Source organism: Rhopalosiphum maidis, chromosome 4, assembly GCF_003676215.2.
Source record: "Rhopalosiphum maidis isolate BTI-1 chromosome 4, ASM367621v3, whole genome shotgun sequence".
Taxonomy (NCBI): Eukaryota; Metazoa; Arthropoda; class Insecta; order Hemiptera; family Aphididae; genus Rhopalosiphum; species Rhopalosiphum maidis.
Window position 1 is genome coordinate 46,948,749 of NC_040880.1, and position 22,854 is coordinate 46,971,602.

At 27.7% G+C, this 22,854-nt stretch overlaps 2 protein-coding genes across 3 annotated transcripts in view; both read left to right on the top strand.

The window, feature by feature from the left end:
- The first annotated feature begins 2,104 nt into the window (after positions 1-2,104).
- Positions 2,105-5,907, top strand: LOC113556867 (transcriptional repressor protein YY1-like). 2 transcript variants are annotated; one of them, XM_026962069.1, is made up of 7 exons: positions 2,105-2,553; positions 3,567-3,736; positions 3,856-3,982; positions 4,063-4,297; positions 4,358-4,527; positions 4,599-4,747; positions 5,786-5,907. In XM_026962069.1, exons 1-6 carry the CDS (start codon positions 2,216-2,218, stop codon positions 4,729-4,731), a joined length of 1,173 nt encoding a protein of 390 aa, XP_026817870.1. In that variant the 5' UTR covers positions 2,105-2,215; the 3' UTR covers positions 4,732-4,747; positions 5,786-5,907. The 2 variants fall into 2 exon arrangements, with proteins under 2 accessions (XP_026817870.1, XP_026817869.1); XM_026962068.1 differs by having other exon boundaries at positions 2,107-2,553; positions 3,844-3,982.
- A 6,697-nt stretch (positions 5,908-12,604) lies between these two features.
- LOC113558865 (BTB/POZ domain-containing protein 2-like) overlaps positions 12,605-22,854 on the top strand; it is a 46,078-nt gene continuing 35,828 nt past the window's right edge. The window contains exon 1 of the mRNA XM_026964442.1: positions 12,605-13,005. The gene's annotated coding sequence lies outside the window, so the exon portion shown is untranslated. The remainder of the gene's footprint in view (positions 13,006-22,854) is intronic.

Sequence of the window (22,854 nt, forward strand, 5' to 3'; positions counted from 1 at the left end):
ATCATAAGAAACTAATGAAACTTACATTTTTCCACTATAATAATTGACATTGATCCATTATTACAGTTCTGATTGAATTAGGTTGCTAAAAACATATATTAATGTCCGCTATCACTGTTTTTCAGTAAGATAACAATAAAACCATTCACGACATCATATTGTTAAGTAAAACTACAGTAATTTATTGAAAAATCATATAAAAAGAGTTGTAACATAATGTAATGTCATAATTGCCAATTCTAAAAGCAAACACACAATTGTTACCACTATGAGTCTTGATGCATAACATGATACTTATTCACCAAGCACAAGGGATGCACAACATCCGAGAAAGCTTCAAACTAAAACCACCACAAAAGTCCTAGATTCCAATACTCAATTCAAAACTAAACCGTATTCAAAAACTACCAATAACCAAAATTCTCGTACAAATCATCTACAACACTTTCACATTTAATTTCAATCTTAATTTCAAATTGATTAATACGTTCTCTAATTCCCTTCATTCTTTAATTCTTATTCAAGCATTAACTCTTCTTATTTCTGTCAAAAACCCCATCATTATAATCTTATTCATTACTATGGCCTAGCATCACCTCATAAATAAATATTTAAATCATGTTTCATTTATCACCCAAAAATGTTTCCATATTTCCATTATTTTTTTTATATTACTTTCAACTTTTTCTTTTCTTATACTCTAATATGGTGATATTGTGTTATCTTTCAACCTTTAGGTTGTTATAACTTATTGTTAAGGTATAAGAATGTATACTTGAAGCTAATAATATACATTTTAGTAAAGCAATTCATCAAAATATTAGTATTGTAATATTCTTGTGTTTAAATTCTAATATATTGATAACCACCAGTGACTAAATGCTGAAATTTCAGGAATGATTATTTTAAATTAGTTATTACATTCTACTTTTTCCATTGTGTATGTCATAGGCCATAGCATATAATGCGATCCAAGTAGTATTGAAACCAGGTTTCCTATCTTTAAAAAACTATAGATACATAATTATTACCACTTCTATTTACAAACTACTTTTATCTCTAGAATTAATTTCTACATTCCTCATATTTCATACATTTACTACACCATTTAACATGACTTGTTATATACTCTGTATTACAATAATCACTTTCATATATGTTCATCCATAAACTGTAATTTATTTTTGACTACAAAATTATATTATAATTACTTCGATACCACTACATTTAAAAAAAATATATAATAATTTTGTTAAATTCCAAATGGATTTTTTGTAACTTCAAAAAACATACCTACTTTAAAATTGTTAGATTAAATTTTCCCAAGTAGTGAATTACTATTGCAAATGTCAGAACCACATCATAAACTTATGTTCTTCTATCAGATGCTTATAGCCTACACAGTACCTACGATATATGCTCATACTTACACAAGTTAAAAAATGTCCAATATTTTCGTAGTACACAATCAAGTGTATACTAATAAATTAATCACGAGCGGAAACATACTTAGGTGGTTCACGCATTCTACTCATGAAATCATAAACTTATGGACATTTATTAAATCTATTGTCATAATAATTTGTTGTGAATATTGATGTTTTAAAGTCAAAACAAAAAAATATTTTTAAAAAACCAGTCAATTTCCAAAGAGAGCAGCATCATAATCCGGCGTAACGGCGTCTAACCGTCTTAATAGTTAATAGCTAATTTATTAGTGATTATTTCTTTTATAGTTAACAAAAACAAAGCATCGGTTATTAAGCAGTTACCAGCGCGACGAACGGACAAAGCGATACAGCGTAACCGCTTCAGTTTTCACTGTTCACTGCTCAGTATTTATTAAATATTACTTAACTACCTAACCAATAACGGCAGAAACCAATACTGCGCTAGAGGGAGCTACCGCCTATCACAGTGATCAGTGATGCAGTTCACGATCGCGCACAATTTTGATAACGCTCATGGACGCGGAATCACCCGTTTGGTTAGCAGCACTGCTGCCGGATACGCATTATTATGCACCGCTATACTCTGCCATCTGTCCGTAAATTACTTTGTTCCCGCATTAAATGGCGTCGTTCGACTACCCGTCCGTCTGTCAACCATCTACGCACACACGCGCACGCTCGACGGTCGCCATTTTCCTCGCGCGTACATTGCTCGGACGTGCGTGCGACATATTTTTTTTGTACTATAAACAATAACAAACAAAATGGCGTCGCCGGCAGATTACATGAAAACCGAAGACGACGAAGACGACGATCTGAAATTAACTGAGCAAATACCGGTAGAGATGCCGTGCGAAATCGTCGAGACTGTGGTTGACCAGAATGGTCGGCAAATAATTATGACGCCTGTCCAAGGGCTGACGAAAAACGACAACACCACTATGCTATTACAGGCGGGTCATCATCAGCACCAGCACCACAACCACCATCAGCACCACCATCCTCACCATCAAGATATGGATGATGGTCAGCTCACTTACGTTTACGAGAGCGTCGTACCCCAAGAGCTGTATGCTCAGCCTGAAAGCCCAGGACCGTCCAGGTAAACTGCTTGTATATAAACAAACCAGCGGTTGACTGTTACCATCATCAGTGTGTATACTATACTGCGAATAGTCTCCAAACTTCTTCTGTAGTTCATACGGTTAATACTGAATGTATTCAAAATCATTAAGTCCCTGTTGGTCCTGTGTAGGTTTTCTATTGTTAAACTAAAGTGATATATTTCAAGAATGTTTCACAAAACAACATTTTTATCAATGTAAAATATATATAGGACACTATATTTAGTATGTGCGTCTGTTCACTCTTGCCAATGTTTACTTAAAGTTGACTTGTTAACAACTTCTTGTGTTTACTAATACATCATTGATTAATATGAAATGAACTCAAGAATAATAATAGCATTTGTTATTAATCTTTGAGTTAAGTGTAAATGGTAATTTAAGTTTAAATATTATATTATTTGTTTACCAGTATAGGGAAATACAATTTTTATATTAAATTAAGACATATTTTACAAATTAAAAGGTACCTTTATATTTTATAATTAACTTCAGGAACATTTAAAGTCTTAAATCAACTGGCGGAAAACTGGACCATCAGAATATTTCAATTAAATTGTGTAATTTATTTATTATAAAGTTTTGATAAAAAAAAATTTTGTCCGGCCCTCATTTATTATTATTTTAATCTTCCAGACTTCAATAGAAATTACTTGCTGACCCCTATCTTAAACCCCCTGTATGTGCATCTTATATCATGTTTAATGGTTAGTCATTTAGCAGACATCAGCTTTAATTAGAATTATTGAAATTATGATAAGGAATTTTTATATACATTTTGGGTAGACCTACTATGGATTACCAAATAAATGCCACTTAAAATTTAACAAAGTATTAGATAGGTACATTATTACAATGTAATTATGTGAAAAAAATGTTTGCAAAATTTACAAATATTAATCATAAATTATTTTAACAATGTATATTTTTTTTCAAAATTGTGAAAGGCTTATTAGAAATTGTTGTTAATTTTCATTGTTTTTATTTTTAGGTTTAAAAAAGAAAATACAGAAGATCATTATTTAACTCAAACTAATGTTCCATCACCACCTGAACCAGTACCACTTGGTCGACCAAGAAAATGGGAACAAAAGCAAGTTCAAATTCGAACATTAGAAGGAGAATTTTCTGTAACTATGTGGGCTTCCGGAACAGATGATGGTATAAATTATTATCACTCAATATAGTATAATGCATTATATTATGTTAATTTTGTTCGATTATTTCAAGATGATCAAAAAATAAAATAATTCTTTAACATAATATAGATTACATTTTAGAAGAAGTTAGCAACCCCGAACCTGATCCAGATCCTGATTATGAAGAATATATGACTGAGCAAACAATTTCTGAAGAAATACCTCAAATAAACCTTAGTGATCCAAAACAACTCTCAGACTTTGCAAGGTATGTTCAATTAAAATTGAATATTCTAATAACATATTTTATTTATACTAGTTAACCTTATGATAATATGACATTTATAGACCGAGTCATAAGTCAAAAGTTAAAAAATCTTATACTTCAGAAATGATGGACCGTACCATTGCGTGCCCTAATAAAAACTGCTCAAAAATGTTCCGCGATAACTCAGCTATGCGAAAGCATTTGCATACTCATGGACCACGTGTTCATGTGTGTGCTGAGTGTGGTAAGGCGTTTGTTGAGAGTTCAAAACTTAAACGCCATCAATTAGTACATACTGGAGAGAAACCTTTTCAGGTATACTAGACAATTTAAATAAACCTATTCATTTATTTATTGAATTATATACTTTTTCAGTGTACTTTTGAAGGCTGTGGTAAAAGGTTTTCATTAGACTTCAATCTCAGAACACATGTAAGGATACACACAGGTGACCGACCATATGTGTGTCCATTTGATGCATGTAATAAAAAGTTTGCCCAATCGACTAACTTGAAGTCTCATATATTAACACATGCAAAAGCAAAGTATGTATTATAATTATTAATTTGTTTATGTAATAATTCAAATGTAAAGACTGACAAAAATTATTTTATAGTAGACATATGTCACGACCAAGACCTAGTTCAAATCGGTCAATAAATCCGGTACCAGAAGATTTAAATCAACAGTATGTTAATGTAGAAATACCAGATGTTGATCACCAACATTTTATTGTTTATGCTGAATAATGTATATAATATAACAGTAAGTTACAACTTCATAGCTAAAGTATAGAGAATTGTGGTTTTATGTTTTTTTTTTAAATTTTTATCATCTTTTGAACTGTTATTAACTAAATTGAAGGCATTGAAAATAATATTACATTTTTTGTTCATATTTCACACCAGTTTATTATTCTCTATAACAATTTTAAAATGTCCCATGCATTTGACTAATACATTTTTTCAATTGCACATTGAAAATTAATATTAATTTATTAGGATATAACCACAAAATATACCTATTTAATGTATAACTAATATGCAAGTGTTACTAATTATAAATTACAAATATTAATTTAATGTTGATTCATTGTATTGCTCTTAAATTAGTTATTAGGTTGATTAGGGCTGATCATAGTGATGTTTTTTCAATATTTTAGTATTAAAGAGGTTTATATATAATTTAGTAATACTTATAACTAGCTAAAAAAATTGTAAAATCGAAAAAAACACTACCCCAACATACAAAAGAAAATATTGTTATCGAGTTTAATAATAGGTAAATTTATTCGAATACAGGAATTAATAAAGTTAAATGAGAACTAACAAACATAATAAACATAAGTTTGTTATGTTGTGCACTTATAAAACTCCATAATATTATATCTTAAATTTATACTGCTAGATGTTTAAAATTGTAAAGACTATATTTTATTTTTATCTATAATAATTGTGATTCAGTCAAATACATTGTCCTTGCATGAAAACACTAAATTTTAGTATATCTTTTTATCAGTATATCAGGTTTATTTTTTATCTTGTTTTTCATAACTTATGTTGCTATTATTATACTGCACAACAAAAGTATTTATAATTAAAATAAATATTTGCTTCAAATTTCTTATATTGTCTTATAAAGTGTTTTTAATTCGTTATTATTGATTTTTATAATAATCTGAACAAAAAAAAAATAATATTTTATAAGTAGTTATTTTATTAATACCAATTAAATAATTGTAAGCTATTTACTTATGTTAAAATATTAGGAATTTAATATGTTGGTTATTATACATTTTTTCAGGTGTAACGTGATGATAATTAGTACCTCAAACCACGTGACTGAAATCAAAACCTACTCTAAGAGCAAATATGTAATGCAGAATTTTGTACATATCTACTAAGTAATAAGTAAATTTAGATACATAAAAAACCTATTTTAAAAATCCTTCTCATTGAATGATCATTTTGGTACTTGATGTGTTAATAATTAATTTAAAAGAAAAAAATTATAAATTGTTTTTTATATATACATACAACTTTTTAGTTGTTTAAATAAGACTGCAAAAATAATAGAGAGCAAATAATGTGAGGTTAAGTTTAATTTCTCTTTTTTTAACTTATATTAAGGAACTTAATATATAAGATATGGCTTTTTCAGTGATCATGTTAGATAATCATTTATGTATATGTATGTAATATATTTATATTTTTGATTGTAAAGATAAATTAATATATTATATTTTATTATATGTATTGTATAATATATATTTTGTTGTCTCTTATCATGTCTAAAAAAAAGTTATATTCTAAACTACAAATCGTAGTAGAATGTGAATACTAAATATTATAAATATAAATTATAATGATTACCACTATTTTAATAAACTAACTACTGAATTAAAATATTCTAGTGATTAAAATGTTACAAACGGAAATTAAAAATTTTTTCTTGATAAAACTAAAATTTAGCTGTATTAATGTTTATGGTACTAACATTTTTCAAAAACTATCTAGAAAATGTAATACCAAAATACTTAATATTTTTGTTCCCCATAAGTTGAATAGTTTTTAAATGGCTAAAAATATATTGTAAATATAAAAATAATTAATAGTTTTAAGATCGATATTAATTTTTTAATAACTAATATTAGTAAGAAAGTAAAAAATAGTGTAGTAAAATTACTTTTTTTTAAATGAATATTAGTGTGTACAGAAGCAGAAGCAGACTGCCCCCAGTGTTAAAGATGTTCCTGCATTTGTTACAATAATAATAATATATGTTTATGATTTGTGCCAGTTGCAACTGAATGACTATATGAAACGTATACATTAATGTTACTAAGTTAGATAATCTTTATCAGTAATTATATTTTTACTGATCAGTTGACAGAAAGCAGCCTATTGAAGGTTAAAATAGTTGTAAATAGGGAATAGACTGGATAGAGGTATAAACTCAATGCATTACAAAACAAATTACAAATGTAAAAGGAAAAATGACCTAAGAATATTAAAAATTTAAAATAGTTTCGAGATTGAATTTGTTATTACTACAATTTAAGCTTTATATTTAAAAAAAACTGATTTATAATTAACTAAAGATCTACAGCCCCTTCCACATCAATAAAGATGATATTATTATCATGTAGAATATATTTTTTCATTAACAAAAGTTAAATTGTCAGTATATACTTTACAGATTAAGTAAATTCAATTTAAAATGAAGTCTGAAAAAATGTTCCCCTTTTGACATTATAATTAAAATAAAATATCAATTGCTTATATAAATAAATTCAGTTTTTTCTCATTAAATAAAGCTAAATACATAATGCCTATTTTTAGCAGCTGATGCTACGGCTGCATAGTTTTTCCAGTTAGATCTCAAATCTTCCCTTGATTCTCACCAGTCACTAACAATATTTGAAAATAAAGGAAGTACAATATACAGTCACTATTTAAAAAAATGGTTTTTAAGTTAGGTTGTATAAAGGAGTTTTACCAATTAGATTTAAGATACTATTTTAATTAAATTCTAATGATATCAAATGTCAATGTTTTTTCTAAAAATCGTTTTAATATTATATGATTATATATTTATATTATAATTTATAATTCCCTTGTGTATGATAGGCGGAAATCAGGAACATTTTTTAAGGGCCTTAATTAAAAGGAGCACATAATTGGGACATTACTGCGGTTTAGGAACTTATAGTGTCCGAAAGAAACGTTCTTAACTTCAGGATTTGGTGTTATAATTATATTTGATCATTACTTAATAATATCTCGACATTTTCAATTTTTCACTCGGTGTTCGATAAAATATGTTTAACAATAAATTGTCGAGTGATACCTACTAGTGAGTACTTTGCCAGTTCTCACCCTTTGATTTCCTGCTATTTTTTTTTTATAATCTATTATATAATAAATTAATTATTTATTACCTAATCAAAAATGAAGTAATCAGTAATCAAACACGTGACACGAAAATAAGTGTGAGTATTCTTTTTCCACTTCAGAGACAGGGTAACTATTAATTTACAGTTCCATTCTTAGTACCTTAATTTTTAAAATCAGTGGCGAACGGTAGTAAAAAATAAAGAAAGGCTTATCCTAATACTAATTTTTGGGGAGTACTTAAACTTATAACAAAATATTTTTCATTAATTTATTATTTTTTTTTTTATAATATTGCATATACTACGTGTTTATATGCTAAAGGTGTTAGGTACTTATATAATTTTTTGTGAAATAATAGCTATCGTATGCCTATCTATAAGCTAAGCTTAGATATAATATACTTTATCAACAACAAACCAATTTCTATAACACAAATACACGAGATCCAACTATTAATTATATTATAAATTTCTATACAAATTTTTAAAATATTTTTAAAGATTTTTAAATTACTTAAAATTTTTTTTCTTGATATTATTCATGCTTACAAATGTGAACATGTTATAGGTACTATATATTCCTCATGAAGTCATAAGTTGTTCTTATAGCAATTTAAAAATATAGCTATGGTAACTGCAATACCTTAGTTTTCTAGCTATGGACATTTTGGATAATATTTGTGAAAAGGAAAATATTACAATTATTATTCCATTAATTTTAAGAGGGGCTTTATAGACTTTTTAGAAAACAAAGCCCAACCTCAACCTATTTTTAAAATATCGCAAATACAACTATGCGAAAAAAAATATATAATATAATATATTATACATTATACATAGCAGAATAGCTGCTAGCCACTATGTAATAAATAATATAATTTAATTTAAAAAAAAAAAACGAATTTTCACGTAGCTAGACGACTGCTTCCACTTCATCGACTAAAAAAAAATTAAGTTGATAACGCGTTCTTTTTCGAACAGACGAGTATCGCCGCCGTATATGAGAGTATTGATTTTGCCCACGTAACCGGCGCAATAACTAACCATTCAACCGTCCGGCAAGTGACGGCGACTTAGGTCACGAAACGAAAAGGACGAAAAAATCCCAAAGGTCACAAAATGTTTGTCTATATGCACGTATATGTATAATATGATAAACAACAACACTACCTTTACAGGTATTATATTTTGGTAGATACGCGTGATTGTCTTTACTGTGCTGCTCTGCCACGGAATTTTTAGTCTTCAAATCTTGCGTGTGTATTGGAGTTCCCCACAGATATATTATATTTCTATAAACTATAAACAAACTTAGTTTATTATATTATATAATATGTTTATGGTATTGTCGACGTTTATTCAACGTTCAGCGGAATAGATACCCTGTTTTGCGTATACAATATATATATATATTGAATGCTAAAGTGTTGGAGCTATTGGAAAGGAGAGAAATCACTAATAATTAATGATTAGGTAATGTTAAGTGATTTTAAGCTCAAAAATAAACATCATACTCTTAGGTATCTACTGAACACTCCCTATATCTACGGGAAATCATTTTTAGGAGAGTGCGTAGGGCTGGATTAAGCCAAATAATAACCCTAGCCCCTAGGAAATAATATTAGTTTTTATTTAAACCACAAAAACTTGTTTAATTGCGTTTATAGTTGAGGTATTATAATCATAGTTATTATTATTATTGTTTTAATTGCAACTATGATAATTGATAATGCATACATATAGGTAGTATATAATATAGTAATATACGCATAGATACATAGGTATAAGGCTATAATTATGCATTATTGCATTAAGTAAAACTTTATACACAATTTTAAGAAAATAAATATATTAATAAAGACTACCAATTGAGTAGAACAAAGAAATAAATTCTGTCTTCTTACTCAAATTATCAATCATTATTTATTTTTATATTTATCATATTATTATTATTTCATCCTAGCGCTCAAAATGTATTGATCTTAAAATTAAAAATGATGTGTGTTTTTGTTTGAAGACCCTTTTTCTAGTAGAATAAATTTTCTGAATATCGACTTCGTTGAAAGTTTCTTGTGGCAAATTGTATCTATAAACTATAGTTACAACTTTTGAAAGTCAAGATTTTAAATTCTCAGTACCTATCTCATTACAGAATTGTTTAGCATTGAAATTTTTACTAATGAGAAATTGGTGACCAAACGAGTTAAGAAATTGGACAAAATGTTGAAGTGAACTGAGAATATAGTTGTGGGAATATAGTTTATAGAGTGATTGATTAAGACATGTGTTGCTTGAAGAGTGTTTGATGTTTAGACAATGGTTAGTATTGTATTTTCTTGGAAATTATAATGGCCGAGCTGCCATGAACCGATATCCTGATCAATTCGATATATGTAACCAAGAAAGTCGTTTTTTAGTATTTGAAGTACAGTGGGTTGCAAAGATAAATTCGATATCTATATATTTTTCTATGAATAGATTTATTTGTTCAGGTTCATGTCGTTAAACGTCGTTTACATTCCAATGACAAATGCTGAAAGAGTTAATGTTCAGACAACTGAAGTGTAAATTGTCGTTCTTTATGGAATTTTACTATACAATATTAAGGGGCAAAATATATTTAGTATAGGTCTCGAAAATTATGTACTGTTTTTTGAATTCTAACACCTGGATTTGTTCCATATCTTAAGAGTTAAGTTAATAACTCTTTTACGAATTACGAAATAAAATTCCGGAGAAAAAGATAAGTACAAGAGTCCAGAGAACAAAACTTTAATAATAGATCTATATATAAAGCTGTTTACAATTTTAAATAATTTCAAAACTCTGTAAGTAGTAAGTAATAAGTATAGTATGAAAGAATACTTTTTTGTAAAAATGTATTTATTTTTATGTTTTTTAAACTTGTATAATGTATATATTATATAGATAATATTTTCTAATTTGAGTTATTGACTACCGTAAGTTCAAATAACCACTTGTTTTTATAATTACAACAAAATTAATAATACAATTTTAAACAAATATAAAATAAAATATATTTTCAAATGCATTTGGTCGTATATAATATTTTTTACTAAGTATGTAGGTATGATTGAACATATGTTCTAAAATTGATTTGATATTTTGTTATCATCCAATTTTATACACTACTATACTTTTTTTTCGTTTAAAAAAGTCACATTTGTCTGCAGATGACGTAATAGTAGATACTAATAATCTGTACTAGGCAAAAAAAACACTCAATAACTTTTTAATTTGATACGTTACGTCGTCACATACTTTTTCATAGTTCACTCAATGCAGCACATATACCAGTGGTTGTAAACTTAATTTACAAATAAAAATATGTATAATAACAAAATAAAATATCTAACATATACTACAACAAATTATAAATAATAAATTTTGAATTTTTATTTTTTTTATTAAGCGCCATTTAAACTTTTAAAATATATTACCACAATACCATTAATAATAATTTATTATGCTTGGTATAATATCATAAATCATATATCATAATAATAATATGCTCAAATTATCAAGCTACACCGCGATGAAAAGTAGACACAATTGAGATACCAAAAATAGGTACATAACATTCAACATTTCAACATTCCCACTACTTAGTTTGAGTACATATATAATCTCTCATATTATTATTTTAAACAATAAGGATTCCTTTTTAAAAAGCTGTATTTTTCAATTATCAAAAAAAATCACAATATTCCTTTCTATAAATAGTTATATAATAAATAACAATGTATAAATGTAGCTATTATTATATTTTTTGTAAGAGGAAGAAACAAGTAGATTGAGTAATTATGAAATTAAATAATTTCAGTTTCATCGGGGGTCCCATCACATTATTTTGAGCCATTTTGATAACGTCATTGAAATTCAAATGAAATACGATGATATAGTACACTAGTACAGTAATACAGTGTGAAGAAAAACAAAAAGCAACTATGGTAATAAGTATTGAATGGTAATAATATAATATACTAATATAAACTATAAATTATAGTATAGCAAAACCAAAATAATATAAGCGCTTCAACGAATGTCCACGTAAAAAATATGTATCTCCGAAATTCCAACCATCGCCTATAGTCTATAGATACCTATATACAGTGGCGTAGCTTGGAATTTGCGCCCCCTTCCCCCCCCCGTAACTACGCCACTGACTGTATATTATATTATATATGTAATATATTATGTAGGTATACAATCTTCATGTAACTATACAGACAAATATTTGATTGTATTATAATAAATAAACGCTTTTTGATGGGAAAGCATAATTATGGTTATTTTTTGTTGTCATAAATAATCAAAGATATTTTGAATATTTGAATTTTTTATTGCTAAAAATGTTATTTAAAAAAAAATTGTATACATGAGATTATTACTCCGCAATTATTTCTATATATATATATATATATATGATTATATAATATGCATATAAAAAATGATAAAATTTCGAATGAGTACATCCATCGTATTTATGGTGCTACTTATCTATTTCGTATATAGCTTTAGAGGGAGGGGTGTACGGGGTTAAAGCGAGTTGGGCGGAAAGTCATCGAAACTTTCGTTGCAAGCGGGATTCGCTCGAAGCGCTAGTGTAGCATTGAGCGTCCTGTATATACACATACGTATAGCTATCTTCAGGTCGATCGGCCCTGTGTAGTCACCAACGGGTAGGTTTTATACACTGTGCAATGTGCATATATATATTATGTGTGTGAGTATATATACATGTAATATGTATGAATTGTATTATGGTTGTTCGTCATCGCGGCATAGTCCGTAACGGGCGGGCAGTCTTGGTTTCTCCTCCCTGTCGGGAAGGGGTCGCGAGCTCCTCGGGAATTTTGTTGGATTTAATAATAGTGCGGCTGTGATGTAATCGTATTTTGTTGTTTTTTTGTTATTCTTTATTCTTTCATCTTTTCTCTGTGATTAATAATACAATATATAAATATAAATATAAACTCGCGTATTTTATTATTATGTTCTCGGGACTTGCGTAAATCCGTACACCCTCGTCGTTGCAAAGATCTATTGGCCAACCATCGTTACCAATATTTAGGTGTGAACATATACGCAATAGCATAGCTATCAGGTACGTCACACGCGGGTATGACTGCTTATAATACTTATAATATATTATTGCGAGACGTTTTCAAATGCCGAAACAGTGAAACTTATTTTGTAATATTTTTGATTTTTTGGTTTTGTGATGAATCTTTTCGTATATAATAAATAATTTTAATACGCAATACCCATACAAAATTGTATAACTATTATATTATATTGACATGTCATAATGTGTATATTGTCACTTGTGTATAATCTACTATAGTCACTACATACTGTATGTAGCATGTACATAGTACATTTCACACGGCTAACATTCTTATATACTAGGTAGCTAGTAGATAGTGGCAGAAGGTTTAAAAATAATATATTACACTATAATACCTATACATTATACTGTTTATATTATATATATTACCGTTCGTAATACGTAAGTACCAATGGTACCATCAATTATTAAGTGCAATACTATGTATAGGAATTAGGAAAGTGTAAACACACCGTTTATTATAATGTCGTATGACATCTATAGATTTAGCTGTTAAATTGTTGTATGCAGTAGCGATCCTAAAATTTATTTTTAGGGAGTTCGAAGAGAATTTTACCGATTTTTCTTATTTTATATTTTGTTTAAAAGAATAAATAATGATAACAACACAATATAAAATATGTACCTATTGGCTATTGACAGTGACTGAGAGACATATTTAGGGATGCAGTAGGGGGGGGGAGACTTGGGGCCCGGCCACCGGGTGGTAAATTTTGAATTTTGGAGAGCATTTTGATATAATACGGTACCTAGATTTTCCTTACCTGGGGCTCAAAATTCCTAAATATGTCTCTGGTTATTGACGTATTGTATAACGTTATATAGATATAGTAGATATACCTATAATTTATTCTAAAATATATAATAAGTAATAATAATATTGATTATAACTGTAGTAATATTAAATATTTCTTTTAACATAATAAGTATTTATGTTATTAAATATTAATAATTAATATTATATAAAGTGTGTTAGTGGTATTTTATTATTGTAGTTTTAGAAAAGTACCTTGATGGTAAATCAAACAAAGTAACTGTGAACTCTTTATCAATTAATATTTAATCATACATAAATAATAAATATTATACATTTCTTAAATGTATATAAAATATTTGAATTACCATCAAAATGTTACGAAAACATAAAAGAGAATTACTAATCTAATATTTACATGCAATATTTTACTCTAAGTTTCTGGGTTTTTATATCATATTATTATGTCGAATTAGATAATATGCCAGTGTCGACGTCAAATTTGAAACATTTCACTAAGGCAACAAGTGTCCTAGCAAAACCTACCAAATTCGTTAGAATAATTCAACACTTATTTTTTTGAAATTAAACAATGCGTCTGCGTGCCTGCTATGGACCTATGGTGTGATAATATACTAACAAGCTTGTAATTCTGCAAAGTTTAGGGGATCTAGAAAACTTCAAAAAATGATTTAGCAAATCTCTAGCTATTTTTTGTTTAGTATTGCTATAAAATGCTAGTGCCAACTTAAAAGACATTAAATAGTGTAATATATTTTTTCTATCATTGCGACCAGTGTTCTTCAACCTTTTTGGACTTACGACCCACTTTTTTAGGCCTACATTTTTCGTGACTTACGTAAGCTTTGTAAAAAGCTAAAATTGGTAAAAATTTCTAAAAATAAGACTTATCGCGATCCAATTTTAAAGCTTATGTGACCCAAAAATGGGTCACGACCCACCGGTTGAAGACCATCTGATTGCGAAAACCAATATATCACAGAATAATTAAAAAAAGATTAGATGAAAATTTCTGTTAAACAAGTTTTGATATTCCACAGGGTTTTTAAATTCTCTCACACACACCCTACGCTAATCGATACTGATTGTAATAGTATACATAGTTATGCTGTGAAATGTTCACAAAACTGCAGCATTGAATATTTAGGTACCTAAGTAACTATTATTTTACCATTTATTTGTACCGATAATTCATGCATAGAACTATAGAAACGTGTTTGATTTTATTCGGGCTCATAATATAAGGGATGTATGGGGCTGAAACCCACTATAATGCTCTATATAGACGTTATGCTCTCAGAATTATGTTCAGCCTTGCTTCCTAGTACCTCCCCTACAAATTTTCCATTTCTAGATCAACCTCTGAATTCTCACTATGATCGGATGTGAAACAAAACCAAAAAACCAAATAACCGAACTTAAGGTAATAAACAGATGAAAGTTTTAATATGCCTATATCGCATTGTCTTATATATAGACTTCAAAAACGTGTGCGGATTTAAATAATATTATAATATTTATTATGATCAACGGCATCGCGATGACTTTTAGTATATATATATATATGTGTGTGTGTGTGTGTGTGTATTAATGTGTTATGACTATGTGATTACGATACGTGATGTGTACTTACATTGCTGTGTACATTATAAATTATAATATATTATATTTTTCGATGAGTTCACGGGGTCGCTTGACCCGACCCCGAGTACTAAGCAATTCGTGGTGACGGTCTATTTCGTATTGTATATTATTGGCGTCCTATGATTTTATGTCGAGTCTCAAGAGTGAAAAAAAATAGAAAATCATTAACAGAATTCGCCGAAAAAAAGCTGCGCTCACTGCTCATATTATCATTTATAACATATTATACAACCATTATAACCTTAAAGATCAATACTGTAGGTTACTGCAATACTGCATAAGTTTATATAGATATATCTACTTATAACTTATACCTACACATCACACGACGGTCGTGTTGATTTTTTCTCCATTCGAGTTGTCTCAATCAAATCCGCAATTTTGGCTATCTCGCCATCAAAATCGTGCGATTGAAACTGCGAATAGCTGTCCAATCAAAAAAATTGTGCCTAATCATCGTTATTGTTTTCTGTGGCTCGTCACAGAATATAAAATATTAATCGCATACAGCCGCTGCTTTTAACTTTAATTTAAACAAACATAATATTAGGTATAATAATATAATATAAATTATTGAATTTGCTATTTAAAAATTAAGGTTCAACGTTCGATCGATGATATTTAAGTTCCTATTATCCTGTGTACGATACACCTATTGGGCTTTGGCTATTTCCTAATTCGTAAGTTTTCACAATTTACAATGATTTATAATTCATTAGATATAAAATAATATAAAATACAAGGTATTAGAAAAATAAAAGTATAAGAAAATAAATAGTAAATACTAATTAATATGACATTATACCTTACATTCATAATATAAAAAAAAAAATAAAAATGATTTTCTATCTTCCGAGTGAAATTTATAACTTGAAAATTTAATTTATATATGACAGTACTGCATAAAGTGCTTACACAAGTTCTATTTCAGACTGATGATAGAGATTTAAGAGGTTCTTGAAATTAATTCTGAATATAGTTACAACGGGTGTGTTCTGGACCGAGAGATGGCGCTATATGTGGTGCTACCAATAAAATAATATTTATTTATTTTTACATGACTTGGCAACCGCTATCGGTTCTAAATTTCGTAGATTTTAATGATTTTATAGTCTGTAGAAAGCAGTATTCTGTACGTTAGGGATATTCTCACAAATAACAATAAAGATAAACTCTTTTTATTCATCGACGAAATAATTAATATACGAGAAATAATTGAACATAATAATAACAGAAGTATATTTTATAAAATGTATTCATTAAAAATGTGTAAAACAAATCGACTTTTGTATTATTTTGAAACTTATTAAGAATTCTTCAATTATAAATTGTATTAGCAACAGGGGTTTTTTAACGTCCAGGAGTTCACATTTGGTAGGTACTGTAAAGCTGTAAAGAAGATCTATTTTGCATTGATTTATTGTGGTAAGTACCTATTGAGTATACGAAATTATTTAGGATTATATCAGTACCTAAATATCTAATATAATATATAAAGGTCATATCAACAGAATGTTTGGATTTCGGAATATTTTGAGATTGGTGTATAGTTACTAGTTAGAGTACCACTGATTTATGATTGGCAAGATCGCTTCCTACTTCGGATTTATAAACAGATGTTATTGCAATGTTGCATAGATGCTTCTAATCCAACTTTCTAAGCCAATGTTTAACCTTTTATAGTTTTATGTACTCATGTAGTCACGTCTTACAAATAATGACAACAACTGAATAAACTAAGCTCAACAATGAATAAAACTCTTTTAGTCCTTTGGCTAAAAATGATAAGATCTCAGATTATGATGATTGTTTACTCTACATTATTAATATTACATTTGTCAATTATTATATTTTTTAATTACTGAAATTTTATTTTTAAGTTGTTTTAAGAAAAATGTTATGGTGCCCATTTTTAAAATGGAAATGCATTCTACTCCCCCCTTGATGTACCAACCCCTATTCACTATTATACTACAACCTGATGCTACAAGTCTACGATTACAGTTAATCTATACTCTTTAGGTCTTAGTACTAAAATTACTACCATATAAATCAATATTTAATTATACAATTATTAAATGGTATTTTATTCTAAAATGTTAAAATGTATTAAAAGACGTTTTTGTAAATCGTTTATTATTGGTTATACCTTTGATCAGTCTAATCTCTATTATATTCAGACTTGAGTCTCCAGTCTTGTTGAAATAAAAAGTGCAGATCTTTAACTACCGCGATTCGCGAGTATCAGACAAAATGAATATAATGGGTCAGGGATGACATGTACTGTGTCTACTGTTCAGATGCCGTTTCTTAAAATCTGTTATGAGAGGTTCTTCACAGTAGGTCAAGACTATTATAGAAGGCCTAGAAGGGTATTTTTGAATTTTTAAGCGAACCGGCTATGTCGGCGACACTCGGCGCCGGCACCTATATATAGCTGCTATAATAATACAATACCAATCATTCGAACAATCAATGAATTTCAAATTATTGTCACACTCGGCTGATCAATGTCTATTGTTAAACACATCATATAGTAAATTTTGCAGAATCAATAAAGTTTCAGGTAAAATTAAAATGATATTAGTGGCGGTGGAAATAGATATTTGGATGCTCAATGTGTTGTACAAACTATACTAAACATAATAAGTAGGTATACCTAATAATACAAATATTGTATATTACATAATATAATAACGGCGATATTATATTGGGCGTTATCTATAAAATCTATGTTTAGACATTTGGATGAAAAATTCTCATTTATTTATTTATTTATAAATTGGTGTGTTTTTCTTCGAATACCAATTATAAATATATAATACATTTACCTAATTACCTGAATAGTTCTTATTATTTTATTATTTATCATGGATATTTTCATTTTTTGTGTTTTAGATTAGATCAAATTTATCTAAATACAATTTTTTTTCGTATAAAATAGTCATATAGTTGTAAGTTATAACTTCTAAGTATATAAGTACTATCCAATTCAATTTTACTGAACTACTTTAAAACTCTCATCTCGACAAGACGACAACTCGTTATGTATTAAATGTCTGAATTTTAAATATACATATAAAATAGAAGTATAGTTTATACTCCATAATTTATGCATCTTACAATCTACTCTATTTACTGTGAATGGAAACACGTTCAAATGTAAACTAAATCCCGCTGAGGCGCTGAATCGTATAGACATAAACAAGAAAGTATTGAGGTAGGTACATATTATGTTTATGTATTGACACATTTTACATAATCAGCATATTATAAAATGCGTCTCGTTTACCACATGTGGTGTTAATTGTATAAACCATAATATTTTCTACGTATAATATGTATATATTTAATTTTAATGAATACAAAGCGTCAGAAATGACCATTGACCATTGGTGTTTATTTTTATAGTAGCTATAATTTTAGAACACACCTAGCTGTCACCTAATATTACTTTTAAATGTAAACGCCGAACGGATTAATCATTTAGATAGTAAACAATTAAGAATATTAAAAACGTTTAAAGTACAAACATCATACTAAAATTATATCCGCAAATTGTTTTAAAATCGGCCAATGATGCAGTTATAAGTACAATATACATACTATTAGACCAACATTAAATTTTTAATGGAATGTTCTTATACATTTAAGTACAGCCAACTCGGGATATAATTTTTTATGATAAAAATGTCGATGTCACTAACGAAATTATCGTTTCTTTGAAATTTTTTATAATGCAAGTTGACTATACTTCCAATAAACATTGTATTGCTAATTATCATATGTCCCTCAGTCGAATAGTTGTCTCGAATTTACTCAAATGTAAAACGAGTAATTAACAATGATGGGTATCACTATAGACGTATTTAAAAACTATATAGATACCTATAAGAAAATCTTAATAATATATTTATGGATATAACGCGAATACTGTGACACAAATACAATTTGAGATAATATAAAAATGTTGATCGTACCTTTACCTTTGTAAATTTTTATAAAAATACACTAAACCCCACTATTTTTTTTTTTTTTGAACGCCACAAAGACATTTTAGTAATTTGATCCGAATGATTTTAATTTAATTGGTAGGTACGTTGGAATTTAAAAGTATAAGCAGATTTTATTTTTATGTTTTTAGGTACATTTTTTCTTTTTATTTGTATGTTGATAATTTATAGTTGGTAGTATATAGGTAATAACTAATAGTCAATAGGTAGCCTTATACGTAGTTTTTTTATCGTAATGGATTCACAAACGCATTGAAAGTGACGTATTTATTGTGAGACCGTTAGAAAGAAACGCGCTACACAATATTATTACTGTTTATTAGTGTTTACCTACCATTATGTTATATTTTTACAAAAATGGTCGCAAAATGTAAATATTAAGTTGAGATCATAAATTCGAAGCGACCGAAGGAATGCGAATAAATTAACACAATAACAAACAATTTCGACTACATTGTTTGGTCTGAAAATAACAACGTAAAAAGTAAAAGGCCATTTTTAAACTTAATTTATATGTCTATAAATATTTAAAAAAAAATCATACAATTCTTAAAACTAAATTAAATATTTTGATTGAATTTGGTAATATATAAGTAATAATTAATAATAATTTTTATGACAATTTATTTTAAGTCTAAGTCTATGCATAATATTCATAACTAAAAACGTAAATATAATATACGATACATCACATTAATTAAACATTGCGGTCTGTGACGTATAAACGATTTTTTGGGGTGCGCTTAACAGTCAGTTATAATTCTAAATATTAAATGTATTAATTTTATTTGATTGGTTTCTCTTTTTTATTTTAACTTATTTGTTTGGTATAATTTTACAACTCAATGAACTTACCTATAAGTTATCTGTTATTTAAATTGCATTTTTATTTAAAATAATATAACTATGACTATAACTACTATTTTAATTATTATTAGTGTAGAATGTAATAAAGTAGATATACATTTAGTTAGCTGTCTAGATCTTAGATATCTTCCTCTATGAGCAAAGATAGCCAGGCAGTATTTTATATGTGGTTGGCTAAAAAAATCAAAAAATTCCAGTGCTAAATGACTCATTGATAGATAACGGCTTAGTCCCATTAAATTATATTAACTTTTTCCCACATCAACAAAAATAAAGTTTATTCGTATAATAATAATAATAATTACTTTTTTCCTTAGTCCCAGTTTTTAATTTTGGTAGATCATTTGGCCCTTACCGGAACAAATAGTTAAAAGTCTATATAATTATTTTTTGAGGTATACATCATACAACACTAACATGTACAAAAATACTGTATTTTGTAAATTTTATTTTATTTAAGAATTAAAAAGTATTTAATTACAATATATGTTTTGATTATAATGCTGTAAAAACAAAAACTTAAAGGTACTCCGAATATAATAAGTTATTAAATAATTAAATAATAACCTAACCTAAATAATAATAAGTTTAATAACATATCTAATACAAATTTTTCAGTTGTAAAATATAGTACATATTCTATTGTATGAACTTTATCATATAATCCAAAATAATATCGTGTTTATGATCTTAAGAATGACTTGGGTATTTAGTTTCGAAGAACCCGTGTTCTATAGAGTTGATGGTTAATATGGGTTTAATTAGTTTATTATTAGTATGAATATCCACCCAACTATATTAGTAGTTGTGCATATAGCTGTATAAATCAGATTCCCAACCAGGGTGCCTCGAAATTATTTGAAATATATTTTTAGTCTATAGGCCATAAGATAGACGGATAGAGGGTTTTAGAAAAATACCAAGGGTGTCGTGAATCAAAATTGGTTGGGAATCTCTGGTATAAATATATATAAATAACTAATAATGTAAAGTAAAGACATCAGTTTTATATATTTTATTACAATGAATATTCTAGTATATAAATAATAATTTAATATTTAGCTCGTACCTACGTGGTTACTAAATATACATCATACACATTATATTATAGGCATTTCAAAATTTCAAATCGTTTTCAAATCATTTTAATTATTGTTTAATTTTTAATCAAAAGATGAAAGAATATGATTTACGTTTTTAATTAGGTACAATTTTTATAAGCATTCTTTCAAAGATCAAGACAGCAGTGGACAGTAGCCCAGTTGGCTATTGTTGACTCTATACCAGGGGCGGCAATAGGTAGTCCGCGGGCCAGACATGGCCCGCGGAAGGGAAATAACTGGACCACCAAAAATTTTCTTAATTTTCCGTTGATGAAAGCAGTGGTGGTTTTGGTTGTATTTTTTTAGTGAGGCAACTTATATATTACTTCCCCTCCCTTCATAAAAAAAATTAAACTAATATTGAAATCGATTTTATAAAGCGCTGAGACAATAATAACCGTTTATGATTATCTGTGTTGTTGTTGAACGTACCGCAGTCACGGCTGCGGGCATAATCGGGCGATCTATTTTTATGATTTATTTAAAAATTACGATAGCGTCCATCGTATACCACTGTTAATTAGTTCAAAAAAATAAATGTCATTTTTCTCATTTAACTTATGTATACAATTTTGTTATTATTAGTATGAATGTATAATTACTTTATAAATAATTAAATATCAAATACTTTGTCTTAAAATGTGTTTTTAATACAAAAATAAATACATTAATAATAAAATTAAGTTTAACCTTTTTTTGGACCTCGAAACTTTTTTTTTTAAATATCTGGATCGCCATATAAATTAATTGCCGACCCCTGCTCTAACCATTCTGACTTCGCCAAGCTACTTCTGTGTATAGACTATGGAGTATGGACTATCACTATATTATGATACATCCAATGGATTTATATAATAGCGCATGCATGAAACTGAATCGCTTCAAGCCTTCAAATTAATTAATCATTACATTTTGATTTATGTTGTCCATTAGTCTTATCAATAATTATTTTTTATTAGTATAACTATTTCACATTTAGGTATTTGCTGTAATAAATTATTATTATCGGGTATTTGGGCCATAATAAAAATAAATATACTACGTCTATACTCTATGTAGTATTTAACAAAAGTTAATGAATTATGAGTTATGACTTATGAGGTTATGGCCAAACTTGTTGATTCTTATAAAAACAATAAATTTATGCTTATGTTGTTTTTTGTTTATTTTATTTTTTGTATATCAATCGTCGTTAGGTTTGTAATTTTTTTTTTTAATGTCCTTAAAAATGCTTTTGCTCCATCAAAAAGCTTAAAAATTTAATAGAAGGTTTCTCATAAATAGATTACTGAAATTAAAAAAAATCTAAGAAATATTTATAATTATAATTTTTGTTTTTTATAGATATTTTAAATTTAAATTTAGACCAAATTAAACGTTTAAACGAAGAATAGTGTTTTAGTTATTTTATTGTAATTCAAAA

Coding starts and splice junctions, on each gene's coding strand:
- LOC113556867 (XM_026962068.1), top strand. CDS start 2,216: ATGGCGTCGCCGGCAGATTACATGAAAACCGAAGACGACGAAGACGAC. Junction 2,554..3,566: donor GAAAGCCCAGGACCGTCCAG/GTAAACTGCTTG, acceptor TTTTATTTTTAG/GTTTAAAAAAGAAAATACAG. Junction 3,737..3,843: donor GGCTTCCGGAACAGATGATG/GTATAAATTATT, acceptor AACATAATATAG/ATTACATTTTAGAAGAAGTT.